We start from the raw sequence: 27,938 nt of genomic DNA, 5'->3' as shown, positions 1-27,938 counted from the left end.
ACACTTCTTGGACTCTGTCAGACTTGGTGCTGTGACCACTTCCCTGGGGAGCCTGTTCCAGTGCCCAGCCACCCTCTGGGTGAAGAACTTTTTCCTGACATCCAACCTAAACCTCCCCTGACACAACCTCAGGCCATTCCCGCGGGTCCTATCACCACAGAGATCAGTGCCTGCCCCTCCGCTTCCCATCGTAAGCTGTAGACTGCAACGAGGTCTCCCCTCGGCCTCCTCTTCTCCAGGCTGAACACACCAAGTGACCTCAGCCGCTGCTCATACGGCTGCCATACAAACCGCACGCACCGGGAGGGGAGCTGCGGGGCTGCCCGAGGGCCCTCACCGAGACCGGCCGCCGGCCCAGCCCAGGGGCGCACAGCTCGGGCGCGTCTCTCCTGGCTCTCCTCTCCCGCAGGGCCGCCGCAGCCCGGCGGGCGGGCGTGTGAGGGCGGCGCGGCCTCGGCGGGGCAGGGCTGGGCCGGGCTGGGCCGGGCCGGGAGCGCCTCGCCGCCAGGGGCGCGGGCTGCCCTCGCTCGGTGCCCGCCGCCGCCCCGCGCCCGCTGACAGCCGCCCGCAGCCGCCATTTAACCCTCCTGCCGCCGCCGCCGCCGGGCAGTGAGCGCCCGCCCGCAGCCCCGGGCAGCGCCGGCGGCGTCTCCTCCACGGGAAGGACCGCGCTCTGTCCCCGACCCGCCGGCTGCTGCGCCCGCGGCGTGGAGGTGAGCGCGGGCCGGGCGGAGGGGGAGCCCAGCCCGGGGGTCCCGGGGCGCGGGCGGGTCGCTGGATGCCGAGGAGTGGGGCGGTGAGGAGCCCGGGCAGCTCCGGGCTCGGAGCCGGCCGGGTGGCGGCTGTCGGCGCGGAGCCGGCGGGCACGGGCGGGGAGAGCCGTCGGTCGGAGCGAGCGGTGCCGCGGGACCGCGCCGTGATCGCCGTGACGGAGGTGATTTGAAACACCCGTGTGACGGCAGGTCTCGGGTTTGCCCCTGCCCAGGTATTCCCTGTGGTCGCTTCTGCCTCGGAGACGGGGGCCGTCCCGCCCGGAGCGCCGGTGCTCCAGCGCTCCCGAAGTGCCGGGAGCATCGGCACGGGGAGCGACTGCCCGCGTTCGTCATCCGAGTCCGTGATAGCTAGGAATAATTTTAGTGGTTTTTTAGTATGTTTGGTGATTTCTACTTTATATCAGTCGCTGGACCAGACGAAACCGTGTGAGTACACGGCAAACCCAGGGTAAAGCGTAGGAGAAAGCCTCCCAATTCTCTTTTTAGTACTAATACTTCATGGTATTTCAGACCTGCTTCTCTAACAAACTTCTGATTGTATCAGCTATGCCATATATGTTCTCCGTATTGTGATCTTCATTATAAACTCCACCAAAAGGGGAATTCCAGGAACAGTGGATAGCATATATATATTTTTTAAAAAAACTCTGAAGGGGGAAGGAAAGAATAGATGACTGCATTCCTTCCCTTATGCCATAAAGTCTCATCTAATGTATTTAATTCTTTGCATTCTTTATTTATTATTCCTTGAACACCTTCCCAAATCTCTCTATGCTTAATAAATTTATTTTCACTGTACGTTTTCCAAAGTAAATATCATCTGTATATTCAGTCTTCTGTAAGCCCTTTGGTTTCAAAGGACAGATGTTGCTGGCCAGCTTGCTCTTGAATTGCTATGTTAATATCAAAAGGAGCTGAGAAATCCCAGGATTTTTTGAGATCTGACCCCAAATATTAATGAAAACAGGCTTTACCAGCTGATTATTGTTTTTTTCTTGCACACGGAGGATCTGGTGCTGTCAGTTTCAGCCTAGTGAATTTAGATGCATAGTTTTAATAAAGTCATTATCTGATAACAATGTAAAATTGTTGGATGTGTAAATAAGAATGAAATATGCCTTTGAGAATGTCAGCTCCGGCCCCCTGCTGTGGCAGACATCACACAGACACTTTCCTGGCTAAACTCAGTTATCTTCCAAGAAGTGACATATTTTTGGCCCTGACCACTCTGGCTGGTCAGCATTGATTAGATTTTGATAAAATGTGATGCATACCTGAGGTGTTCTCTCTTTAATGTCAAAGATTATATGGGAAGTTCTGAAATTCCCAGCAGGTGGTAACACTGCAATAGCTGCCTAATGTATGATGGTTGAAAATAATTAATCTCTTTTCCAACATACAGATAAAATACCTTAAATTTGAAGAAATGTTGCAGATACACATTTCTTTTTGCTGTTAGTGCTGCTTGTGAAATGTAGGGAGGATTTAGGGATTTTTCAGGCTTTTCTGTCTGTAGCCTATTTTGCCATCAGCTTCTCACTCATAGCCAGAATTGTGCAGATTTTGGGTTGCAAATACAACTGGAAAATGTTTACTAGTGAACAGGTATAAGGGATTTTTTTCTCTCTCTCTGATTCTATCAGCATTTTGCTTTAAATTCCGATAAATATCCAGACCCTGGCTGGTTGCTGTGTCCATCAGAGTGCTTGGGGTAGGTGCTGCTGCCTGAGGCAGTGCTTGGGGCAGGGGCAGGTTGGTTCCAAGAGGATCACTCCTCAACCTGACACCATACCAGCCCCACACACACTTACTCCTTCCCCAAGCCCTTCTCTCTCACCTTGCTCTCACGTGTGCCCTAAGTCACGGGGGGTTCTGTGCCATGGCTGGGTCCACCTTCGCCTGGAGCTGTGAGTTTGGGGGCATGAGGAGACAGGAGGGTTGTGCTCAGAGGAGAGATGGGCAAGAACAGGCCTGTTACTGAAGGAGGATGGAGCTAGGGCAGGGGAGGGCTCCGCTCTTGGTGGGGATTTGCAAAGAGGAGGACTGAGGGTACTTGTGGGTAGGCGAAATACAGGATCCCTCAGTGGCGCTTCCCTTTGCGTGAATGAGGCTCCAGAGCACAGAGGTTTTGAGTGCTATGGGTTTGTGTTCTCATTAAACTCAGTGCTTGGTCATGGAGTGTCTGGTTAATTCCTGATGGCCCTTTCTTAACTACAAGGCTGATTTGCCTCTCATCCCCCTTATGAAGGGGGAGTAGGCACTGAATGCTGTGCTGTTGCAGTTGGTGAAGGTGGTAGCTGCTAAATCAGCAGGTGACAGCTCTCAGAAGAGGTGGCTGGTGTATGAAATGTCATGTCTGCACTGCAGCCTTGGATACTGCTGCAAAATGTACTAGGAGTTATAAATCCAGTTGGCTTGGAGGTTTTTGTTGGTTTAGTTACTTTGGTTTATTTTAGGGTTTTTTTTGTAAAACCAAAATGATCCCAATATACTTCATGGTTTTAATGATGTAGGGAAATAGGGACCTTTTTTGAATAGATTAATATATGTGATTCTCGTAGTATTATAGCCTATTCTGTTACTTATTTGCAAAAAATATTGTAAGTACAATTTCAGATTTCATGTTTGGCTCTTATGTGGTTCATGACACTGTGGTACCTGCAAACCTCACAGCTGGTGAGGATTTATTCTTGTAGCCCCCATACCAGATAGTGAGGTACTATCTCCAGAGGAGAGCTATGCCACAGGAAAACTAAGAGATGTGACCAAGATTGCACAGGAAATCTGCTGCACAGCAGGGACTCGAAGTTTTCCCATGTCATTTGCGTTGCACACAAGCTTCTTGGTCTTCACTTCCAAAGCCCTTTATGGCTTATGCTCTCCTCATTTGTCATTCCATCCCTTTGGAGAGGAAGTATTCCACTTCCAATCAGCCCATTACACTGTCTCTTGGAAGAAGAAAGCATCTTTTTATGTTTCTGTGCTTCTGCTACATTTCACACAATAGAGCCTCAGTTCATGCTTGTCCACGAGAGCAATAAATTAAAAAAGCCAATTATTTGAAGTCTGATAGCCATCTCCGTTCCATCATTTTTCATCTCATTAAGTTAATGAACTTGAGGTAGAAGATCTGAATAGAATAGAAACCATTTAAATGTACTGTCTGCTTCAAAAAGCAAAATTTTATATGAGTGTGAAAAGTGGAGAAATAACTGAGCAAGGGGCAAATATATGGAGAGTTTGGAAGACGACCTAAAAGTGAGAAGAAATCTGGAAAGAAATTGGCTTAGAGAAGACAGAGAGAGTAGAGGGGAAAATTCTGAACTGAGCTTAGAGGACAGTGTAAGGCCTGTCCAAAACTGAGATGAGGCAAAAGGAAGGAAGAGTGAAGGAGGGGAGAGGAACAAACCTGTGCAGAAAAGGGGGGTATGGGGGCAATACTACACCAGAAATGGGCTGTCAATTCTTGCATTTAGAGGTGCTGTTGGAATTCAGCTAGCAAAGGTGCAAAAGCTCAGGGAGGCTTCATGGAGCGCTTTAATTGGGGCTTTGTTCAAAGGTAGGGCTGTACTGCAGCTGATAGCCTGAAGTAGCTGTATGTGTGTGAGATGGGAGGGCTCCTGCTGCAATCCAGTTGCTGCAGAGGCATGCAGAGGGTGAAGTAGCCCCGGGCTAGGCTTCCAGAGGTACCTGATCTTACTAACTGGAAGTTAGTTTTGGTACAGTTTCAAATACTCCAGTTCTAGCCTGGGTGTTACCCGCACTGCACGCCGGAATCTTTTCCCAAGCGAGCCAAGATAACACAGAAGGAAGGTGAGAGGGAAGGAGGTTTTGGTGTGATGAATGATTGGTGTTACCAAAACACCCAAGGGCTCTGGTGCTGGGCTCCATTCACGGGCTTGGTTAGAAAGAGTCTCTGTCCTGAAAAGTCTTTACTGTAAATACAGAGTGTGAAAGATGGGGTGGAAAGGAGGGGAGCAGATTAATGCTGCAGTTTGCTGACATTATGTCTGGCAGTGGCAGGAATAGGAACAGAAGTCAGGTCTGGTCCCTGTGCCTCCCGCTGGCGTCCTGTCTCTTAAACCATGCTGCTTTTTCCTCGGTTGGGCTGATGTGCAAATTGAGATATAAGACAACTACCTCAGGAGTGCTCTCCTACACAGGCTTTTTTCTTTTTTCCTGAGGTTTATTCTCCCTTGTGTATCTTTGTTTCCTCTCTGCAGTGTGTCGCTCATTAGACTGAGATTAGGATTATTTGAATTTCATCTATCAGTGTGTGACTTTCCGAAAGAAGTATTTGTAAAAGCCATTTGAAGACTCTGCAGCTAAGAAAGCTAGGAATGGAAAGAACCCATTAAAGTCATCCAGCCCAATCACGATAGTGGCCCACAAAGCAATTTTCCCTCACTTTATTTCAGGGCAGTTTACAGCAATGCCACGTTATCATCTGTTTTCTCTGAGCAGTTAACGCTAGAGGCCAAGACATCTATCACAATTATTGTTCTTAAAACAAAACCTGCTTTTCCTCCTTTGGACTGCTTTGATTCTTTGTTTCGATTAACTGACTAGTGATCAATAACGATACAGGCAAGGAACGATGTTCCTGCTGTGATGCTGCGCTTGCTGCCGGCAGCCGGGGGAGTTAGGGAGCGGCTCTCTCTGGAGGCAGGCTGGCTCCCCACCGCCCTCCCTTTGCAGCCGCCCGTCTCCTGAGGCATTAGGTTTGTCTTCCTGTAATTTACAGCGTATCGAGTGAAATTGAGGGTGGTGGCGGTATCACTGTCCCTATCTAATGTTTTCTGGAGCCCTGTCAAGTTCCTGGGCCAGATGATGATTATTCCTTTCAGATATGTGCAGCTATTATTGTAATGGGCTTTTACTGAGCAAGGCTGTGCTGCTAGTCTTTTCTTAGAAATTATTCTCTCCAGCCACTTGGCACAGAGAGCAGTTCAAAAAGCTTTCAAGTAACAAGTCTGCTGTCTCTTACTTCAACAAGCTGAGCAGTGTAATTGTTGAAATACGTCCTTTGTGGTTCCTAAAGACATGCATGATCTTTGCCATACTTGGTTCCTATGTTTTACCATTATCCTCCACAGTTTTACTCGTTCCTAACGTCTGCCTGCTCCAGAGCCAGATTTCTGTCATAAAATTAGGTTGTAAACTTCAGGGATCAAGACCTTTCTTGCATGTTTGTGTGATGGTGAGCACAGTGACACTGACCTACAGGTGCTCCTGTGAAACATGGAAGAGCAATTCTTATACTTTGAAATGGCATCTGAGTAGAATTTCTCTTATTAGATTCCCTCCTACTTATGTTTCTGAAGGAAGCTCTTTGGCTTTGCTGCCATCATTGTGCTTCCAACCTATTTTATCTAATTGTTACGAGACTCATAAAGACTAGTTTAAACCACATGGACATAAAACTGGGAAACTTGCCAAAAGAAGTCTGTTTCTATTGGCTTAGACAAGGCTGTAGTGAATGTAAACTTTAAAAATTATGGAGGAAAAAATGGAAGTTAGCACCTTCTCCATATGATCAGTCTGAATGACATAAAAGACAGTTATAGATCTTTTATAAATCTGATCAGATCACTTAAGTATATTACTAGACCTGAATAACAGAGGAGTTCAATGACCAAAAAAGTAATTTGCTACTGAGCTGCTTTCATACTTGAAAGAAGCTGACAAACTATATGAATTGTGTAGCAGCAATAAATCTCCAGTATCAGTATGTGCTGAGCTCAGAGTTATATTTTGTATGAAATGCTCATTGTTTTGCTATTGTGAGCCTTGGTCATAATATAAGACACGCACAGCAGCAGTTCCTGCAGTGCAGAGATAAAATTGCTGTTACCTGTCTTTGTTATTCTGGCTCAGGAGTTGCATTTCAGGACAGAAAATTATTGTACAGTGAATTGCAGTTGTGCTTATCCAGATGCATTGATACAGTGTTAGTAATTGTTAAGTAAGTGGGAAAGAAATGTTACTTTTTAGTTGATTAATAATTTTTTTTTAACTTATTAATGGGATGCCTTTCTTCTTGTATTTTATGAAGCAAAGTTGACACAGCTGTAATTTTTTAACTTTTAGGTGTTCTTGGAAAACGTGCTGGCACTTTGGAGCTGAAAAAGGACATGAGGAGTAAAAGGACCCAGGATCTCACTGGTCAGAATGAAACAGATGTTGAAAGATTTTTCAAATCTATTGTTAGTAGTGCTCTGTGACTACGGTGAGTATTAGAGCTGTCAAGGGAAAAGAGTGATGTGCATTCACAAGGTGCTTTTGGATGGTGATGTTTCCAGATGATCTGTGGAAATGAATGCTACAGAAGCTACCACTGATAGGCACAGAATTTAGTCTAGATCTTATGCAATAGTTAGGTGGAAAATGCAACTTGCATAAACTGCCCCTTTAGATCAGAGTGGCAGGACCCTTTCCTGCTGTAAATTTGCTCAGAGAAATAAACAAGATAAATGAACAAATGTCCATGGGCATCAAGGGACTGGCTGTGTAGTAGTAACTAGAACTCTGCTCTCCTGTAAGACTTATATTTAGTAATATTTAATGAACATCATGGAAGATGGGCCTATTGTAGGTATCCATAGCAGGATGGGTGGAACTATGCCACGAAACTACCTGTTTCTCTCCATTACTAGGAAAGGAACCTGGATGGTAGGCTGAGATGCAAGTATCTACAGCCGACCTCCTATGGCTGAGTGAGCCCCCATATGATGGATCTAAGCTGACACCTGGAGAACATTTGAGCACAACAGAAGTGTTCTTTCCTCTGACTGTTAGGCAGGTAGTCAGAGACAATCAGTCTTGTTTGAGTAGTCCATGCACAAATCACTACATATTGAAAGCAGCTCTTACCCATCTGCAACTGTGATATGTACAATGAGAAAGCTCCTCCTTCTCACCATCAGCTGCCAAGGAGGGAAGTTAGACATCCTAACTTCAAGTCAGAAAACTGCAAGATATCTACAAGCTGAGGAACATCATATGCATGGTGTCTTCTCCTTTCCAAGAATGTACCAAGTAGGAAGTAGATTTGCAAATTAATTTCTTATTGCAGAGTGAATTAGAAATTCTGAAGATGGGACTCTTAATTCCTAAACATAATACATATGTTTTAGAAAATTACATTCCTAGTTTAAAAGCAGGCCTTGTTCTGATGGCTGCAGTACGTTGTCAAACCATGCTGAAGGGTTAAGCTGTGCACTGCAGAAGTGAGTACAATGTGGAAAACGTGGGAAAAGGGGTGGTTAATCCCCACATATGGAATGGGCTGTGGAATGTAGTTCATGCACCAAGCAGCTGAAGATGTCATAGAAAAGAGAGAAATGGACAAAAACATATGCAGTTTGCTGTCCTTATATAAGTGAGAAAAATCTGATTATAAGTAATGACTGAATAGTAAGTATGCCACTCATTCCTCTGTGTGTGCTCCACAACAAGGGATCACTAAAAGACGTAGAGAACCTAAAATTGCTGTCTTTTAGATGAACTTGGTTCCAGTAGAAGTAAAGACTCTTGTCTATGGCTTTTAGTGCCCTTTCTTCTTTTAATAAGACAGTTAATCAGCCCAGATAGAAACACTGCACTGAGTGGGTAATACAATGAAGGTAAGTATTAAATTCATGGGAACCAAGGAGTGAGATGAAGGATTGCAATATCCACTGGTTCTTGGTGAGCCAGTCCTGTAGACATTCACAGCTGTTTGACTCAGAGGTAAAAGCTATTATTCATGAACTTTATAGAGCGTGGTACAGCAAGTAATTACAAGGTGCAGTTAATGAGGTAAACCTCTGCTGCAAACTTTAGGTGCATCAACTTTTGCCTTATTTCCAGTTAAAGGGCAGTCCATAATCGAGAAAATTGCTTCCAAACAGTTCTGCATATGCGCATCTTTGAATATTACCATGTACGTAGATGTTCGATAACTATTTCACTCATATAGTTCTCTGTTTCAGGCCAAGACTATTTTTTAAGTGATACAGTATGCTCTGGAAAATTACTGAAGTTCTAAAAAAAGCCCTAACGTCCAACTAAACAGTATTCTCATTTGTTATCAGTTTTACTGATGTTTTTGTTCTACTTAGCTCTGTGTTACCAATGGCTGACAAGCCAACAGCGCAACCCCAATTGGCTTAAAAACACTTAAAAATAAATAACCATCTGAATATCACCTTCAAGTAATTCTTGCTCTTCAGTGAAAACAAGGACTTTTCTTTTGATCTTTTTAAGTGGGGATTCTTACAAAGACTCCTCTGGCAGGTTGTTGGTACCACAGCTAGACTTCTTTCAATGGGAGGCCATTGTAATGACAATGAAAATAATACAGATGCATTGAAAGATGCCCCCTGACTGGCTGTCCAAACAATTGGGACCACGTTTTGGTACGTGGCAGAGTCATGGGCGTGTAGTAGGCTGGAGGGCAGCTGAAGGAGCTTGCAGTGGAAGCTGGCTCCTTCTGACTGGTGTCTTTCAGGGCATTGTGAAAAACTGCTATGTGGGCTGTTCAAAAGTGCAAAGTTCTTATTTACCAAACTGGGGGAAAGGATGCTGTGAACTGGGGTGCACTAGCCAGAGCTGTGCAGTGCTGTAACAGCATCCTCCAGTAATGCTCACTTTCCTCACTTCCTAAGTGATCTGCACTTAGGGTTGATGGAAACTACACAGCAGTCCCCTGCCCTCTCTCCTGTCCTTCCTCCCACATACAGAGTGGTGTTACTCCTTGTCTCAGCCATTCCAAATAAAAAACAGTGCAAGAGGATCAAGACAGTAGTGAAAGAGAGTACAGACAATAAAGCAGTAGGTACAAACATAAATGCTTTTCATTACTATCGCTTGAATGTTTTTGTTGCAAGTTTAAACCTTAAAATTGAAATTTTTCATGCTGGGTTTTTGCCCTGGTCTGATTTCCTTTTCCTTTAATGTTTCAGCTATGTTGAATCTAGCCAATTCCCATGTAAGGAAATGCATCGTTTTGCCCACTATCAAAGAAACAAAACCCCGGCAACTCACAACCATTTCACTGGGAAAGTCTTAACACAGCTGTGGTAACTTCATCTTTGTTAGAGTGCTCACAGTGGCCTGGGACATGCTTTCTGCTGTCCTTATAAAGAGTTGCCTAGGTCTGGTCCAGATCTAAATCCTTGCAGATGAATTAGTGATGAGATTCTCTGAAGGGTCAAGTGTGCCCCAACTCCCGCTGGCCTCTCTTGCCAGCCCCATACAACACTGTGCATGCTCCAGCCCAGGGCAAGAATTCCCCCACATTTTTGGACAGAAGAGTTGATTGTCCTGTGCTCCCTGATGTCATGCTAGCACTGAGCAAGGAAGGTGGGAAAATGCTGGACTTAATTGCAGGCCCAAGGAACAGCAGAAGATAAAAGAGCTATAAGGTAAAGAGATGGGGGCAGGAGTTTGTGGTAATAGTAATGGAGTTAGGCTAGTACCCAAGACATACTGAAAGTAGATGGTGGTAGAAATGGGGCTGTAAAATATGGGCAGGAACACGTGACAGAACCAAAACATGAAGAGCAAGGAGAATGTGTTGATGGGCAGTTCAGAGACATATCTTTCACAGGTGTTTAAGGTCTGTTTCTTACTCTCTGGGTGCCCAAGTTGAGATCAGGTTTGCTGCAGTTACGTGTGCTCACCACAGCTGCAATGACCAGGATCCTGCTTTGGATGTCTGAAGGACCATTGTATTTAAAATCCAGTCCTGGCTTTCACAGGGCGCCACAATTAGTTGATACTAGACAGTTTTTACCTTCACACCTGCACCTTGATTCCTAACACACTAAACAAGAATAGTAACATCCTCTCATTTTTCAGGGATTTTAGAAGGATAAACTCATTAATATTTCTAATGCACTAATACACTACAATAAGAGCACAATAGAAGAGTCCATGGGGGAAATGAATAATTCTGTGTTATCCGGACGGGTTTTGGATGGTGTGCAGTCAATAATACATAGGACCACCCATAGAAGAATGAGAACAAAAGAACCCTCTGGTAATGAGCACCGTCCATCTGCCAAATGCAGCAGCGCCTTGTGGAAATGCAAATGAAAGGCTTGAGTTATAGTACATACATGTAGAGTATATGCATGATTTATGTGTGTAAGGCTGTGCATGCCGCCTTTATTCAGACTTCATGTATGTGGTTGGAGCTGGTTATTTTAAGGACATGTTATAGCTGGTGGCAAGTAATAGGCTCTTTTTTTTCTAGTGCACACTGCACCCCACCCAGATGTAAATGTCTATAGCCAGTCAGATTAATTTCTTCCTGAAAATTTTCCCTGCTGAGAGAAAAGTGAATCCAAGGTGACTAAGCTTCAATTTGAGTTAGAGTAGTAGGCGTCTAATACTATGTGAGATGAGTCCTGCTACTCCTGACTGCTGAGTGCTTGCTTTGGCAGTTGCAGTGTTTTTCCAGCAAAGCTTTCTTTGAGGTAATCTTAAGACATGTGTAACAGATTTAACAAGTCAAAGTATTGTTAGTTGATACTACTTATGAAAGGATTGCTTTAACTGAAGTTTTACACTTCCATGGCACCTTCCATCCAAGATTCAGAAGACTTTCCCCAGACAATTAAATAAAGATGTCTCACAGCACATTCTGTACCTGGAATAGATGTATGTAGTTCCCGCTTTTCAGATAACCTTCCTGTGTCTGAAATCCTTAAGGTTCAAGCAACACAGAGAAGGTAGCTGAGCTAAGAATGAAAATGTGATTTTCCCAATTTATTGCTTTAGATATCATCACTAGTTATAGCATGTCTCAGGATAATTTGGCAACTTGCACAAACATGGTCATGCAAGAAGTGAATTTGAAAAGACTGCGCCATTTATAATGAAATGATGTCATTTAGACATGTTGCACCACATCTGAGACAAGAAAAGTGCTGCAGTCACCATCACTGTTATTTTCAGCTCTTTCACTCAAGTGTCTGTGATGCAAATGAGCAAAATGAAAGATTCATAAGACAGAGCAAGAGAAGAGGCTTCAAAAAGCATCATGCAGACTTCCTATTCTGTTTAACTTGGGGGACATTTTTCATCTGTCTGTGTAAGAAACCACTGTCCTTTTTTTGCTAAATTACAGCTGAAGCTGAAAAACAGCTGGCCTCTGTGGAGTTTAAAAATCTGTAAGTGAAAGAAGTTGAAAAGTTTGAGAATCTATTCTGATAAATTAAGTTTTCTGTTAATCTTTTGGGTGGTTTGTGATTTGCTTTAAAATTCTGGTTTTTACCTTCCTGAACATGTTACTGTGGCAGATTTTGAGCTGCTCCATATCACATCCCTGCACAGAACAGAGCTGTTGAGCTCTAACTGCTATTGCTAGGACCCGTTCTTTTTTTGTGAACTGATTCACTTGAAAAAGATTGAGAGCCACTTCTAATATCCAGTTCTAAAATATTTGTTTTCTTCCATAGGAACAATCACTTGTCTGTTTCTTAATACTGTTGTGAAACTTCTCCTTTCAGTTCTCGGCGAAGTGGAGTATCTCCTGTTGGAGCACCCAGATCATGTAGCCTTCAGCAATGACACAGTGTCTGTGGAATATCAGTACTACAGTGGTGGTAATGTGACAACAGAGCATGTGTCCATCCTTTTACTGGATGCCAGCACCAGTGAGATAATTGCAAGAAAACAGCTTCCAGCAAATCAGTCCCACGGGACGGTGGTGTTTGAGTGTTTCCATTTCAGGAGTGCTGGTGACTTCTTGTTCAGAATGGTCTCTCCCAGTGACAACAGCAGTGCTGCCCAGTGGAGCAGAAGGAGCGTGTCCACCCTCCGTGTGGAATGGCCTGTATTTCACATTGATTTGAACAGGAGTTCAGAGGTGCTTGGGAGCTCCCTTCAGGTTGGACTTTTTACAAATGGGCAGTTGTGTGCCATGAACAAGACTGTGATTTCACTGGATGTGATATTCACCAGCGCCCTTTATGAATTCAGAAGAATAAGCTCTGATGAGACTATGGGCATTAGAACTAGCAAAGGAATCCCCCTGTCTAGGTCCCAGTGGGTAGAGTTTGATTGCCCACCTGTTGGTCAAGAAGTATACATCACTGTGTTACTGAAATCGTTAGAAACACATTCCATCATTGCCTCCATAGGACCTGTAGATCTCCTCCACAAATTTGGATACAGACTGGTTGTGGCAGCAGAAGCCATATGCAAAACTTTGGTTCAGGTCTTCGTAATCTCTCCACCGTGCACTTCTATCAGTGGAAAAATTGTTGTTTATAAAGAGCCTCTCAAGCATTCGAGTCAAAGAACAACTTGGCTGTATGAAAACACCCTTCACCCAGGAGACAACAGGACAGAATTTAACTGCACTTTGTTTGATGTGGGGAAGAACAAATACTGCTTTGACCTCCTCAGTTTCTCAAACCGAAGCTATTTTCCAGCAAGAGTTAAGGAGTGTATGATGATCCAAAGGAATATGGGTTTGTACTGATGTTTCTCCTCTTTTAGCCAAAATCAGCACCCTTCCCAGCCTGTAGTCTGGGTGCAGTCCCAGCCTATGGTCTGCTGCACCAGACAGAATAGTTGTAATGTCAAATGCAGGTAGGAACAAGATAGACTGTTTGTAGAGGAATACCACAAGGACATTTGTTAATAAGTGCCACTGTGGTAGCTTAAGGCTGCACTAAGTTAACACTAGGTACCAACCAAAACCACTTTGGGCATTCTGAATGATGTATCTGTCTAGTCTGGCTGAAAATGGAACTTCTCCCTCTCAGTGAGGTAAGAAGCCACTGCAGTAGATCTGGCCCCCTGGAAACTCTAAAGGTAGCATTAGTCATACCTACATCTAAATGTCTAAAAGCCGGGGGCCCAACATTAAGTAGTTGTCTACCTTTTTAGTCAAGAGGCATCTTGGAAGGGTGGTTCATGTGTGTTGAACATACAGGGGCTGAATCCTTACCCAGGTGTCTTTTTCTCTACCCATTTGCAGTAGAAGTTTAGAGCCCTACCTGTTAGATGCACAAACTTTGGTGAGATGAGTCAGGATTTGGCTACAGTGAAAGGCACAGCTGTGTCACTTGGACAGGTGGCGGTTTTTTTAAGCAGCCTTTCAAGACTTGTTTTGGCTGCTTAGAACAGACCAGGGTGCATTTTCTGACCCATAAGGCCATCTGGCAGATCATGATTCACATTCATATAGCCAAACCTTTCTTACAGGAAAGATTAGAATCATACAAACTGGCAACTGGGGACAGTCTGTGGTCCATATAATCCTTTGGACCATGAGCTGGCAGAAGCCAAAACCATGTATATATTATGCAGCTGTAGCGTTAGAAATGGCAGTCCGTGCTTTGACAGTCTACAAATCTCTGTTGCATGGCAGAGGAAGCAGGTGAGCCAAATATCCTTCTCATCACTCATTTGTGGAAGGCAGCCACAGAGAGGAATGGGCCATATGTGCACGAGGGAATTGGGACTGTGTTGGGTTAGGTTGCATTGCCTACACCCTGAAAGGTAAATGTTCTCATTTGGAGAAGGCTTGTGTCTGTAGGTAATGAACTTTTCTAACTGCACACTTCAAAGAGTTTGGATTGAAAGGTTTAAGATATGCATCATTTTCCTCACCTCCACACCTTGGTTCCCTTGAAAAGAAAGTGCAGGCAGTCTAGCCAAAAAATGGTCATTGTGCTTCATGAGCAGGTATCTGAGAGGGATCATGAGGAGACCAAGAGTGTAGGACATGCTCCAGAGCACACAGTCCCAGATACAGCCTACCTTAATGAGGTTCCTAGCATCATGTGGTCTTACTTTGCGCTATTTCACAAATTCTAAAACTTTTAGCTATTTAATTAACTCTCTGTACTAAAAATGACCTCTATTTTCAACACATGCCAAACCCAGTGCATAGTTCTCTTCATCTTAACTTCCCATCTGCATTCTCTGTTGGCACTCCCTCTCTTCCTTTGGGATAAGAAAGTCTATCTAAAAATGAAAGCATATTATTTTCTTAATGGAGATAATTCTCAAGGAAAAAGGAAGAGAGAATTCTAGTTTGTCATCTATACCTGGGTGGTATGTTACACTGATATGATCTAGATAATTACCCTGACAGATAAATACTAGCATAAGATATAGATATGATTCTGTGCCCAATATTTAACTCTTTTAATTGATGAGATCTATGTTAAACAGTGGTTCCCTGCAATCTGCTCTGTTTCCCTGGGTTCTTCAGGAGAACCATCCTTACAACTGCATTCGAAAGAATCAGGCTATGCCTTTTGAAGAGCAGAGTTAAGTCAATAGCTGCCAAGTTGAGAGTATCATATCTACAAAGCTGATGAAAGCAAAACCACACCATATAGCCGTAAATAAAATGTCAACCTGAAATTAATTAGACTGCAGCACATCTGACTTTGTGCCTGCATCTGTGAGACTTCAAAGCCTGCAGGCAGCGTTTGAAAGGAGCAGGGTGTTCTGGGAGGGGCACATCAGCCTGAAGCCACGACAGACAGAGCAAACCTGCACTGCCTGTGATGGCCTTCAGCCTTCTGGCTCTTTCAGAAGATGCTCCTCTGAGCCTCCTCAACCTGCTGCAGGGCACTGTGAGGTGCCCTGCTTACGTCCAGACCCCGATAGCTGTTTGTGTAAAACATGCAAGTGCTGCACAACAGGCGCCTTTCCTCAAGTCTCCTAATTTCTGCTTTGGACTTCCTGAAGTTTAAGGCAAGGAGAGGTGATAAATCCTCTGGTCTGGGCTCCTGTGCAGCATGGGCTATCATTTTTCATTCAGTTACCCTGGTGTTGAGCCCCACAGCTAGACTTTGCATCTGACTGCCACTTACCCTCCACAAAGTTATCCAGTCTTCTGCTGAAGGCACCACAAAACAGACTTTTCTGGTAGTTTCTCTCAGTACTATGCTCTGATTTATTTATTCTTTTGAAAAGGGAAGCTTTGTGTTTCATAACTAAAGCTAATCTAGCTTCATCCTCTGGTGACTGGATTTTACTCTGCTGCTCTCTGATAGCTGTTTCCTATCCACTGTCTTTGCCTCACGAAGACATTTGCACATCCAGGTCATCTCACCTCTACCAGATTTTCTCTCTGTTCTTTTAAATAAACTGAAGAGATTTGAGTCCTTAATTGGAAGGTATTTTCTTCAGGATTTGATTAATTTACTGATTCTGTTTGGCTCCCTTTCTGTTATTTTAAACACTAATTTTTATTTGACAGCCAGGGTAGCAGCTTTGTGTGCTGTGTTCAGACATCTGTCTCACTGATGCTGCTTGAGCAGTAGCATTCTCCTTACCCCTACCTCTGCTTTCATTCCACTGATTGTATTATGCAATTTTCTATAACTTTTGCCCTGTAAACTCCTCTTGAGCTGTTTCAGTACATAGTCTACCATCCTGCAGGTGCAATTTACATTCCTTCTTCCTATATTTTTTACTTTGCTGATTTAGGATCTATTTTGCTTGAATTATCCTAACTTAGCAAGTACCCTATGTTGCTCCATATAACTGCACTATCTACTTATGTCATTACAGGGTGACATATTTTCTCAGTAATGGTTTTATATTTATTTTCATGTCAGCTAGGGAAGCACTGGGCTTTACACTAATCCCTTTGGAATCTCTTCAAATGCATTCTCACTCAGTGATGGTTTTCTGTTGACAGTTGCATATCCAATCTGTCACTCAGCCAGTTCTTACTTCATTTAGCATATGCTCTATTGTTATGAAGCAGAGATATTGTTTTGTAAAAGATCAGAGTTCCTAAATCATTAAAATGATCTTCATCCAAACCACAGACAGTGAGATAAAAGATGATTTTGCCACATCTATTTTCCATATATTAGACGTGAGTTATATTCCATGATGCTTTGTCAGTCCTGCTCTTTATTCCTCATCCTGGCCAAGTATAGTACAGCCTTTGGAACAGGAATCTGACTTTTGCATGGAGTAGGAAGGAGGAAGCTCCCGGTGGCCCTGAGTGGGCTAAGGCAGCAGCTCTTCCAGCCCAGGCCATCAGCTTCAGAGTAAGTGTCGCAAGAAACTTGTGCTATCCGAGACTGTGAATGTATCTATGAAAGGTGGGGAATACATCCATTAATTGTGAGACAGCACTTATGCAGCTTTCTGTGGACCCTAACTGGAGAACCCATGAAAAAAATTAACAGTGAGATGTGAGTCACTTCATTCATCTTGGTGGGTTCTTCACTGTTTCACACAGGAACATGCAGCTCATTTTTTTCCCCAGTGTTTGACTGGATTACTGGGATGTCTGAGGTAGGAAACTCTGTTAGATCATCTTACCGAGCAACAGATGCATCAAAGGCTCATTCTTTTCCATGCTTTATCCTGTGCTTTGCTCATCTGGGATTTAAGTGTCCCCAGCAGTGAGACTTCTGCACTCCTTAGAAGGATGTCCCATGTCCTAGCCTGTATCCTGCTTGAAACATTCAGGACAAGACTGATAATATTAATCAGTATTGCTAAACCATAGAAAAAGGCATATTTTTTTCATATTTCTGGTGTTAATTAACTTTCTTTTCCAGTTAGTTACACGCTGGAGACCAATTTCAACTTTGGTGTGATTTACAGAGAAGTCTCTTGCACTTGCCTGCAGCACAAATGAATTTTGTTCATCTGACTTTTGCTAGCTGTGAAAAAAAGCTATCGGGTTGTTGGCAGGGCATAAGAAATGCAGGTGTTGCCTGAAAAGGGAAAGAGGAAGGTATGGGAAGACCTTCTGAAGAGAAAAGTGGTCAGTAAGGGAGGAGAGGAGTAAATAGAGCATCTAGAGGTCAGGCAGGGGTGTACAATTTCTGTCAAATTTTTGCTTCCTGACTGTGTGAATCAGATCTGCTTGTTGGTAGGAAAATCTGAGAACCAATTAGCTCTGTTGCCTGAATTTGTATCTGGGTTGTTTGTTTAGAAACAGGCATATGCAGGGGATCTGGGTATGCCAGGGCTGGTTTGTACCCCATCCACTTCTCCTGTGTCAGTAAATGCTTCATCTGCACACATTAGGAATAAATCAGATTTTACAGACTCACTTACAGACTCTTAGCTTCTGGAAAAAATTCTTTTTCGGCTGTGCCCTCCCCATTTCTTAACAATGCCTGTTTGTGGGGAAAAGATTAATTTTCCCAGGCAGAGTCTAGGATTTCTTTCTTTAAAGGGTTCCTTGTCCTTTCATTGTCCAAATTAGTAAGTGCACCCAGGCTTCATTTCCACGGAAGGGTGAGAGGTTGTTTTCCAAGGTCTTGTCTAAACACCAATATGATGTGTGTAAATGCATTCTCAGGACCTAAAAACTGATCTCAGCTTCCAAAAATATCCTGCAATCCCCTAGGCTAGCATAGATAGTTGCACGAACCTGTTAGTAATTAGTGATTTTGTCCCATACCACTGGCCTGATTGAAGTGCTCAGGACTATCACATGTGTCAGGCTGGAAGGACTGTTCTGAGTGTCCCTTGCTGACTGTGCTGATGGACAGCACTACATGCACAAAATCTTGTGAACGGAGAAATCTGAGGGGAGAAATTTATGCAGAGTAATAATTAACACAGTTAATTGCATTTATCTTTCATGTTGGCAGATCTGCCAACTGTCAGCTATTTCAAACTAACTTATCAGTTAGATGTCTTCACGTTGATAATTGATTCCTCAATTGTATGTGAAAAAACCTCACGCTTATTAAAGCTAGTTTGCAGTGCATACCGTCTGGTTTTTCCCCTGGCACTTTCAATCTGTTTGTCTTAAATGGAGGTTAATAATTTTGTTTCCTTGGGGGAGAATAAATTGTGCTTCATTTTCTTTTATATTCTGGTAATTGCAGGGGATTGCAGAGCAAGGAGCAGGAGTTTAAATTTCCCATCTTTCATGGGAGCTGGAGCATTTCTTGCTCTCCTGCTGCTTAAGGCACATTTCTTAGCCCCAAAGCTATGGATGCCAAGTGTTTTTGCTAAGGAACTCCATGCCTTTAGCCAAAGTCCAAGTCAGTGAAAAGTGTCCTGGAGCAATGGGCACATCTTAGGTTTGACGTCAGTGTTAGAAAATTACTCATCCTAAATGTTCTTGTATGTTGAAACCCACAGGCATCAATGTGGAGACTGTTGAGCACCCTCCACTCTCACCAGTGTTAGCACTGGAGGCAACCAGAACCTTTCTGAATCTGGCTCTGCATCTGACTCTAATTAACAGAAGTTTAAACGAGCAGGAAATGTGAAGAGAGGAAAACAAGTTAGCTCACACACTGGAAATTATGACAGGAACTCACCAAGCTGCTCACACAAAGTAGTCTACAAGGAGGTAGGTCCTCAACTAACCCCTCTACCAGCGGTGAGGGACACTGCTGGAGTCCTTCATGATAGTGATAAGAAGAAAAGTGTTGTGAGATCCCAAATACTATGATACCGTGAAGTTTGTTTGAGGAGGCGTAGATGAGCCCTTGACTGACTATTGATCATGAACATTTTTTCCTCCTGCCCTCAGTAACAGCTTTGCTTGCTAGCTGATGTGATTTTGCAAACTGTCCATGGTCTGTACCTTTGTGGGACTCCTTACCCCAATAAACTTCCTCAGTTACCTGCTTCTTGGCATCCTCCTCTGATTCTCTTTTGCCCTGACACCATACACTTGCTCCATTTTGCACTTCACTGGGAACAGAGAAAACTGAAGGAGGAGTGTGAAAGCTCAGCCTGCCTTTGGGCTCAGCTCCGGAGACAGAGGGGTGAAAGCAGAGAGGTGAAAGAAGAGCACAAAGTGAAATACAGCTTGGGATCTTGGATGTTGCAGTGTTGTGGTGGAGTCAGTGACAAACAGCTGGGGAGGTCACTTGGTGTTGTGTGGGCTTAGAACCGCAGCAGCACCAGGGTGTCTTGCCATGCCCATCTCTCCTCTGCGTTAGGCCAGGCAGATGTCCTGGGACATGCAGGCACACAAATGTGTGTGAGAGTGTGCCCACACACTCTCTGCAGCTATGGCTGACAGCACAAGTGTAAGCTCAAACTCTGAGGTGTCATCCTGCAGTGCAGGTGAGGACCTGCACTGGGAGGGCAGCCCCACTGGTCCTCTTAAGCTGCTCACATTAATGCTGACATGCTCAAAAAATTTGTAGGACAAGGCCCAAAGCAGTTACAATTTCATGTTTATTGAAACACAGCTGTATTTATTCTTGTTAGAGACATTTAAAAATAATAACACACTAGGAATAATACAGCAACCAATAAAACATGAAATCATAAAACCATTTTCAGTCATGCAACACTGTGTAGTCCTTTGACATCATAACTTGGTTAAGGGCTCGGGCCATGCTAGCAGCAGTAGTAAAATTAAAAATCATGGCTTGTGTTTGCACTAGCAACACCATAAATTATTTTAAAGAGCAATGTTTAACAAACCTGACATACTTAAAAAAAAAAAATATTTAGCTGTTGTTGTTCTTTATCTGTGAGCAGTGAAATGGAGTTAAGTAGTCTATTGTTCTTCTTTCTGTCAAAGTCAACTGACCCATAGGAGTGTCTCCAGGGGTTTTATCCTTTAAGATTGCATCTGAACTCATGCATTAGTTTGGAATTTAAAGTTGTGTCACTGCTTCAGTGTCACAGCGGTCAGATGTGGGCAGAAATGGTCCCGTCTTTCTGTCTCTGGGTCCTCACTGCTGTAAAGCTTGAATGTGGAGATCACTGGATGAGGATGTTGTCTAAGAAAAAGAGGGATTTTATTACACGTTAAAAAATTATAATGTGGTGTTAGAACCTGAGTCTGCCTCCACTTTAGATAAATAAATGAACATGCAAAATTTCATCTCGAGTTAATTGCCTAACCATAAGCAATAAAACAATAGAGACCTGTAAGCTGTCAAATGAATGACTGAATAACATGCTTGTGTGCTGAGAAGAAAATAAAGAGTAAATCAATGTTGCCATTTCATTAGGCCTTGTAGGCTTAACATCCTGTCACAGTCATATAAATCAGCAGTAACTGTACTTAAGTCAGTCAAGTTATCCTGCCATAAATGCCCTGTTTGTCAGGCAGGAATTGGATTAATATATAAATTACCAGCTCACTTCAAAGATCTGTGGATTCATTTCCTTCTGCTGTTGTTCCAGGCAGAACTTGCCTGCCAGTTGACTGACCACTGTGTTGCAGGCTGACACTGGGGTGAAAAAAGGAAAACAACAAATGGAAGCTTTGGCTCCTCCCTGGACGCTGCTTGCACTTTTGGTCTTGCCGTTTGCATTGTTTGGTTATTTATTGCTGTTTTTCTTAATAAGGAGAAGACAAATGGCTGTGTCTTTAAAGGTAAGGAGGCAGACACGTTCCTCATTGCTGTGGGTTGTGTGTTTGTAGAAACGTGGAGCTGGTGGCAGCCCTGGAGCCCGTGCAGTGTCACCTGTGGGGACGGCATCCGGGAGCGCTTCCGAGAGTGCCTCACCGCCTCGCCAGCAAAACCAGGCTGCGCTGGATCGCCCAAGGAGACTTCCCTGTGCTCGCTGGAGGAGTGTGTGTGTATGTAGCTCTGCTGTCCTCTTCCGCTGGTCGTGTGACTGCCCTGGCAAAAGCAAAGTGTAAAGTGCAAACATCCCATCTCTCTTTCAGTCATATTGATCTGGTTGATGGATTAGGGCAGAACCCGCTGTGCATTTTATTTGTGGGACACTGGAGAGAGGGCTCCAGGGCATGCATAATATTTCTGAATGCCATGCGTGCAATGGAAGCTGTTTAAAATCTTCAGCATGGCCAGGGAATGGAGAAGTCCTGAAGAGAGATCTTGGGGCTAGCAGAACAGGTTCAGTAGTGAAAGCCAAATACTCCAGTGGAAACTTATTAAAAAGTTAAAATCTATTAAGAAAGAGTGCTGGTTCCAGCTGGGACATGCGGTGTGAGGTTCCCATTTTGTGAGGTTTTTGAGTGGGCAGGTCTCCCCCTGCTCCAGTTGCTGCTGCTGCTGGCTCGTGACAGGGCAGGCTGGCCACTGCTTGCAGGTGGCAAGTGAGTGCAGATACAAGAGACCTGAGCCTTCTGTAAGATGATAGATAGGTTGCAGCAGCCACATGGCCCCCAGTGAGGCTGGATGAGGCTGTGCCAGCATCATAGTTGGGTGCTGACAGCCATCACTGAGGGGCATGAGAAGTGCCCTGTTTAGTGGAGTGCTGGTGCTCAGTCTGTGCATAACTTTTGCTTCTTGCAAACTCCCTGCTGAAAAGGAGTGTGCTGATGCCAAGGGACCACAGAGACCAGAAAGCTGATCTACAAGCTCCAGTGCCTTTGTGTCCCACAGGCACCACAGGGGGCAGGATGGGGAAGGAAAGATGCCCAGGAAGTGTGCAGGCTCCTAGGATCTCAGACTGTAATATAACCATATTATATGCTAACCATATTTTAAGCTGTTACAAAGTGAACAAAGCTGCATTCCTTGCTTTGGCTGCTTGCAGGCACTTCTTTCTGCTTGCAGAAGTGCAGTGTGGAGAACTGGAATGAAGGCAGCTAAAAAATGGACATTTGGGGATGTGGGGAGTTGTTTAGCACATGGCTACTGCAGTGCTTGTGCCACTGAAAAGGAAAGGACAGCAGGGGTAGAGAATGTGCAGCTCGAGCAAGAAAAGGGGAGGACTACGTTTTTAATGGAAATGTTGACTTGAACCAGCTTCAAGGTGTCTGAGGATGAAGGCCTCAGAAGTATGTAGGCAGGACTGAAGTGTGTTGTGGAGCACTGCAGGAAACGGGTTGCATTTAACAAAAGTTTGGGTAAAGGGAAAATACTGACAATTATATTCCATCAAGCCAGGTATTGCATGTTGTCAGTGCTCATGAAACACTGGGAATGTCTTAACAAGTCTAATGTTTTTAATGACTTGAAAATGCTGGCCATGTGGGTTTGCTTATTTTGTAAAGCTGTGAGTGAAAGCAGAGAGGAACAACTCCTATGCTTTGGCCCCCAGCTTAAACCAGCCCTGCTCTAGTTGTCTTCTCTGTGCCAGACTCTCTGAGGCTGCTGTGGGCAGTAATGCCACCACCAAAACGCAGTGGGGTTGTTAGTGTTTTCCCAAAGCCACTGTTGAGCTGTGCTATCCCGTGCCTCCTGTTTGTCTACTGGAGAGGTTTGTCTGTATCATTTGGTTTGTCTCCCTGACAGCCAGTTCCACTCCCCACCTCTGGAGCTCAGAGCAGTCCTGGTGCAGAGAGCTCCCTGGAGGGGGGTCCCTTCGTGCAGAACACGTGCTGGACACATGATTTTTGTGTGCACCTTGCTGTACATGCATGGAGGTGACAGGCCTCTGGTGCTTCTTGGAGGGGTCACTCTTCCTGTGCAGGTGTGCAGCTGTAAAAGGTGTATGATGGTTTCCAACCATCCTGTGCATACACTGTGCACACACCTGTGGCAGCCTGGTTGGACTCAGCAGGTCTGGACAGTCCCCAGATTCCAGTGAGACCTCTGGGTTAATAAGGAAGGTTAATACATAGAGAGCACAGATGCATAGGAAGCCTGCATCTGCACCCATTGCTGTGGGATCATCTGGAGGAAATACCTCGTTTCTGTTTTGCACATGGCTTCTAATCCTCCTGCTCCCACATGGGGCAGCTTCCTTTACAGAATCACCTACGTGATTTCATCCCACTGAATCTCAGCTTGCTCGAGAAGTGATTTGACACTGTGACTTTACGGTGTTCGTTCACTGGCTGATCTCAAGCTGGGAATGTCGCCCTCACCCTTCCCACCCCGGCTGTCTGCAGCTTTCAGAAGCAGACAGGTTTTGTTTCCAGCATAACTCTGCAGTCATTAGTCCAGCAGATGGAGCAAATGGCTGAATGAGCAAGGCCGGCACGCAGTGCAGGAGCCAGTGAGGTGCAGGGAGAAGCGAACCATAGGGACTCAGTCCTGTTTGGAAGCTCGCAGTTCCTTGCTGTTAGCTGTGTACCCCAAACAATGTAGCACAGTGTGCATTAAAAATAGAGAATGGAGAATTTGGAAAATATCCATAAGCGAACACGGCTGAGAGAAAGATGAGAAATGAATGAATTGCTTTGCTGCAGTGGTGCTGAACAGAGCAAATGCTGGTCCTGCCTTCTCCCTTGAGGTCAGCTTGTTCACGCCCTGCACAGGTGTCCAGAACAGTGTTCCAGGTTCTGGCACAGGGGCGTTGGACTGAATGCAAGTTTTAGAGAACCTCCTATAAGATTCACCAGGCAGTGATCTTGTTCTTTAAGCTGGTTTCAAGCTCTCAGAGTGACACAAAGACCAAAGTTAATCCACTAGCAGGATTTTTTAGAGAACTTGGGGTTGTTAGGTAGCCCTGAATCAGGGAAGTGGATCTCCTGCCCAACCCAGCACGCTGCACGTCTGTTTTGTAGCAGCCTGAGACCTTCTGGCCTGTGTTCATCAGTGGATTTGTACATCCTGCCCACCTAACAACTGCACTACCAGCTTGCTGTTGAGTGTGTGTTCTTCTGAATTATGGGAAGTATGTGGTGTCCAGTTCTTGTTACTCTGTAGTCACATTTCCTATTCCTGGACACTCACTGTGGTGCAGGCAGGAGCACCTGCCAAGTCTTACAGCTGTCTGTCTGTCACTCTGATGGAAGGCTTTGGGTTCTGGATAAAACAAGAGACTAGGGCAGGGTTGTTTCGTGGTTTCATCTGAGCTCACAACTTCATGGCCAGCTCTTGTCAACTGCAACTAACCAGCCTTGTCCTCCAAGAACATTTTCATGGCCTTATGGAGCTGATGTCTGATCAAAAGATGTTGGGCAGTGCTAACAGATACTAAAATTAGCTATGGGACCAATTAGTCCACTTTCAACCATACTGTATTCTGCTCAAGATTGCCCCTGAAATGCTTGAGACCTCATTCAAAAAAAGAATTACCAATCTGTCATTAGTTCAGCCATCTGTAATGTGGTGGAATGGGCAAGCGAGAGGTTAAGTAGGACAGCTCTGAGATGTTCACATTAAAGATTAGAATCATAGAATATCTCAAATTGGAAGTGGCCCATAAGGATCATGAGTCCAACTCCCTGCTCCCCCAGGACTGCTAAAGCTAAACTCTATGACTGAGAGCATCTCCCAGACAGTCCATGAATTCTGGCCATCATGATTTCCCTGTGGCGCATGTCCCAGTGGCTAATTATCCTCTGAGTGAAGAAGGGTTTGCAGAGTATTCTTCCCTGTTTGAAGTCCCATCTCCAGTCCACAACAGAAGGGTGTCAGTAGTAGAATGCTAGGGACATCAGAGCAGTGGCACTTTCAGTTGAAAGCTTGTTGTGGCATGGGAAGGTTTTGTCCTCTGGGGCTGTGGCACCAGACAGTGGTAGAAGCATCCTCAGAGGACTGCTTAGAAAAGTTACGTTGCCTCTCCTGGTACTGCCTCTGTCTTCCAACTCATTTCAATTCTCACACCCACTTAAGCTCTCCTAAAAATAATTTTAAAGTGATACCTGAAGTACTAGCCTGGATTGAATTATTTTTACCCCCTTTATGTCACTTTTCACCAGGGAATCTGAATTTACTTCATGAAGAAGGGCAAATAGAGCTCCCCCATTTTACAGGTACTTCGGAATACCTTATGGAAATCTCAGAGCGAGAAAAAATAATGATTACATTAAAAAGGTCTGTGGGAGCCTTGATTTAAAGTAAGTAGATGTTTGTGCCAGTTTGAAGTCATCAAGTAGTAAGTCATCTCCAAAATTTTAATGGCAGACAACTTCCTGTACTTTGTTGATGGCTTATTTTCTTTTGTAGTAAAGTACCCGTCCTCACATACCAAAAAGGTGCTGCTGGTGCAACTCTGACAGATGTGTGTGCTCTTTCTTACAGCTATCCAGCCTCCCACCCCACCTTCTGTCCAGCCAGGAGAGGACCAGAAAGCAAATAATATAGTTACCATCACAGGTATCTCCCTATGCTTGTTCATCATTTTTGCCACTGTTCTCATCACCCTCTGGAGGAAGCTCTGCAGAGCTCAGAAATGCAGCAGCGCTGTCCGACGAAACTCCGTCCATTCCCCTGGCTTCCGGAAAAATTCTGATGAGGAGAACATTTGCCAAGGCAACAAGCAACGGGAGAGCTTTGCTGAAGGAGGGGATGCCCCTGTTAACATCCCCCTAACCTACAGGCGAAGCCTCCAATTTGCCCAAGAAGATGATGCCTCTGGAAGTGAAAACTTTCAGCCAAGTGCCCAAAAAATAATCCCTCCAATTTTCAGCTACCGCCTGGCACAGCAACAGCTGAAAGAGATGAAGAAGAAAGGCCTGACAGAGACCACTAAGGTGTACCATGTCTCTCAGAATCCCCTCACGGACACGGTTCTTGGTGCCACCACGATGCTTCCCCTGAGTGGGGAAAACCAAGAGGAGGGAGCAGCAAACAAATTTCGAATCAAATCTCCATTTCTGGACCAGCCAGCCAGTCAGCCTAAGTTCCTGGGGGAAGGCTCTCACCCTAGGCTGGATTTTCCATTCTCTCAGACCAATCCTGCAATGAGCCCTACCCAAACCTTGGTAAGAAGAGGTCATTTCAAGCACCAGGATAACAGAGTGGACTTGCCTGAGAGGGGCTGTCACAGAAACTCGCAGTTCAGAAGAACAGCCAGTTTCCATGAAACTAAAAAGGCCAGGCCTTTCAGAGAGAGAAGCATGTCCACTCTCACACCCCGACAGACTCCTCTCTACAACTCCAGGACCAGGACGTGGGACCAGGGTCTGGAGGACAGGACACGGCCAAAATCAAGAAACACTAATCCAGCTTGTGAAAAGCTGGATCAGCCCCACGGCACTGTGCTGGGGTGTGAACCACAGAGCCATGGCACAAAGCCCCACCACAGGGCAGGTCCCCCGGTGAGGAAGCTGGACCTGATCACTGACCGCCAGCCTGCCGGTCAGGAGAAGGCAGCTGAGAAGCCTGAACCCAGCCGAAGTAAGAGGGGCCCTTCGCCTAACCCCAAAGGCGTGTGGCGGAAAGAAACAGGCCCAAATGGCAAAAATAATTCCCAGAGAGGCCCAAGTGTAAGCCCTGCCCAGTACCGAAGGGACAAGTGCCAGAGCTTCCCCTTGGACCCCGAGTTTGCCTTTTATGACAATTCTACTTTTGGCTTAACGGAGGCAGAGCAGCAGATGATCGACCTCCCTGGGTATTTTGGCTCAAATGAAGAAGATGAAACAAGTACTCTGAGCATTGAGAAGCTGGTGATCTGAGTGAGTCATTGCAGCCCTGCAGGAGTGGCATGCGTGGGAGAGGATCTGCAGGATCGGTTGGCTTCTGGAAGAAAGAGCAGGAATCACGTTACCTCTACACACAGCAGGAGGGAACAATGCCCCAGGTCTGGCTTGTGGGAACATATTCCTTTCTAATTACTGGAAAGTGCTTTCATATAATTATTTTTTGTGTCTGTGTGTACAAGGTGCACAAAGTACCCTGAGAAAGCACGTGTTATTTAAGGTGTGGCACAGGAATAGCCAGTAGATTTTATTGTGTAAAACAGTCATGTTTTGTGCATCATACATGATGAGCGCCACTGACATTTCCTACCTTGTGGACTTTGTACTGGTAGACAGTGAGATACTGAAGTATCCACTGTCCAGCACCCTCAGCCATCTGCCCTGATTAGTGAATCATTTCCCATCTAGAAAGCACAAAGCTCAAGCTGTGGGCAGTTTTCATCATTTTTCTGATAGTCATCACTGAACAGCGTTGATTTGTCATTGTTGCTAGAATAACGCATATGGTGAGGGTTTTTTAGCTGGTTGCATGAAAGTGCAAACAATTGATGCTGAATACTTGAGTGAATTTAAAATTGAGGAGGCATTTTCATCATTCAAGACTTTGATATTTTCTTACTGTCAATATTTATACCAAAAAACCAACGTACAAATATTTGCAGGAAATTAGTACAAAAGGCATGCTACAGGGAGGGCAAAGAATACAGATGATCAGATTTTAGTCCTCCCAGAAATATTACCACAGCATGTTACCTGTAAAAAGCAGTTTGAGAACTGTTGAATTATGCATCCTTTCCACAGTCATCCTTTCCTTTATTAAAATTTTTAGATGTAAATATATTGACAATAATACTACTACAGCGCGCTCAAAATAAATTATGAACAAAACCAGCAAACAGCAAGATTATTTGATTAATACCTGTTCTGGGAACAAAAATTAAAATGACTTGACAACA

At 44.6% G+C, this 27,938-nt stretch overlaps 1 protein-coding gene across 3 annotated transcripts; it reads left to right on the top strand.

The window, feature by feature from the left end:
- Positions 1-573: 573 nt before the first annotated feature.
- Positions 574-27,938, top strand: THSD1 (thrombospondin type 1 domain containing 1). 3 transcript variants are annotated; one of them, XM_032099668.1, is made up of 5 exons: positions 574-713; positions 6,864-7,002; positions 12,272-13,237; positions 21,118-21,276; positions 25,583-27,938. In XM_032099668.1, exons 2-5 carry the CDS (start codon positions 6,945-6,947, stop codon positions 26,956-26,958), a joined length of 2,559 nt encoding a protein of 852 aa, XP_031955559.1. In that variant the 5' UTR covers positions 574-713; positions 6,864-6,944; the 3' UTR covers positions 26,959-27,938. The 3 variants fall into 3 exon arrangements, with proteins under 3 accessions (XP_031955559.1, XP_031955560.1, XP_031955561.1); XM_032099669.1 differs by lacking the exon at positions 574-713 and adding an exon at positions 837-934 and having other exon boundaries at positions 25,583-26,958; XM_032099670.1 differs by lacking the exon at positions 574-713 and adding an exon at positions 969-985 and having other exon boundaries at positions 25,583-26,958.

Source organism: Corvus moneduloides, chromosome 2 (assembly GCF_009650955.1).
Source record: "Corvus moneduloides isolate bCorMon1 chromosome 2, bCorMon1.pri, whole genome shotgun sequence".
Classification (NCBI taxonomy): Eukaryota; Metazoa; Chordata; class Aves; order Passeriformes; family Corvidae; genus Corvus; species Corvus moneduloides.
This window is presented reverse-complemented; position numbering and strand designations above follow the sequence as displayed.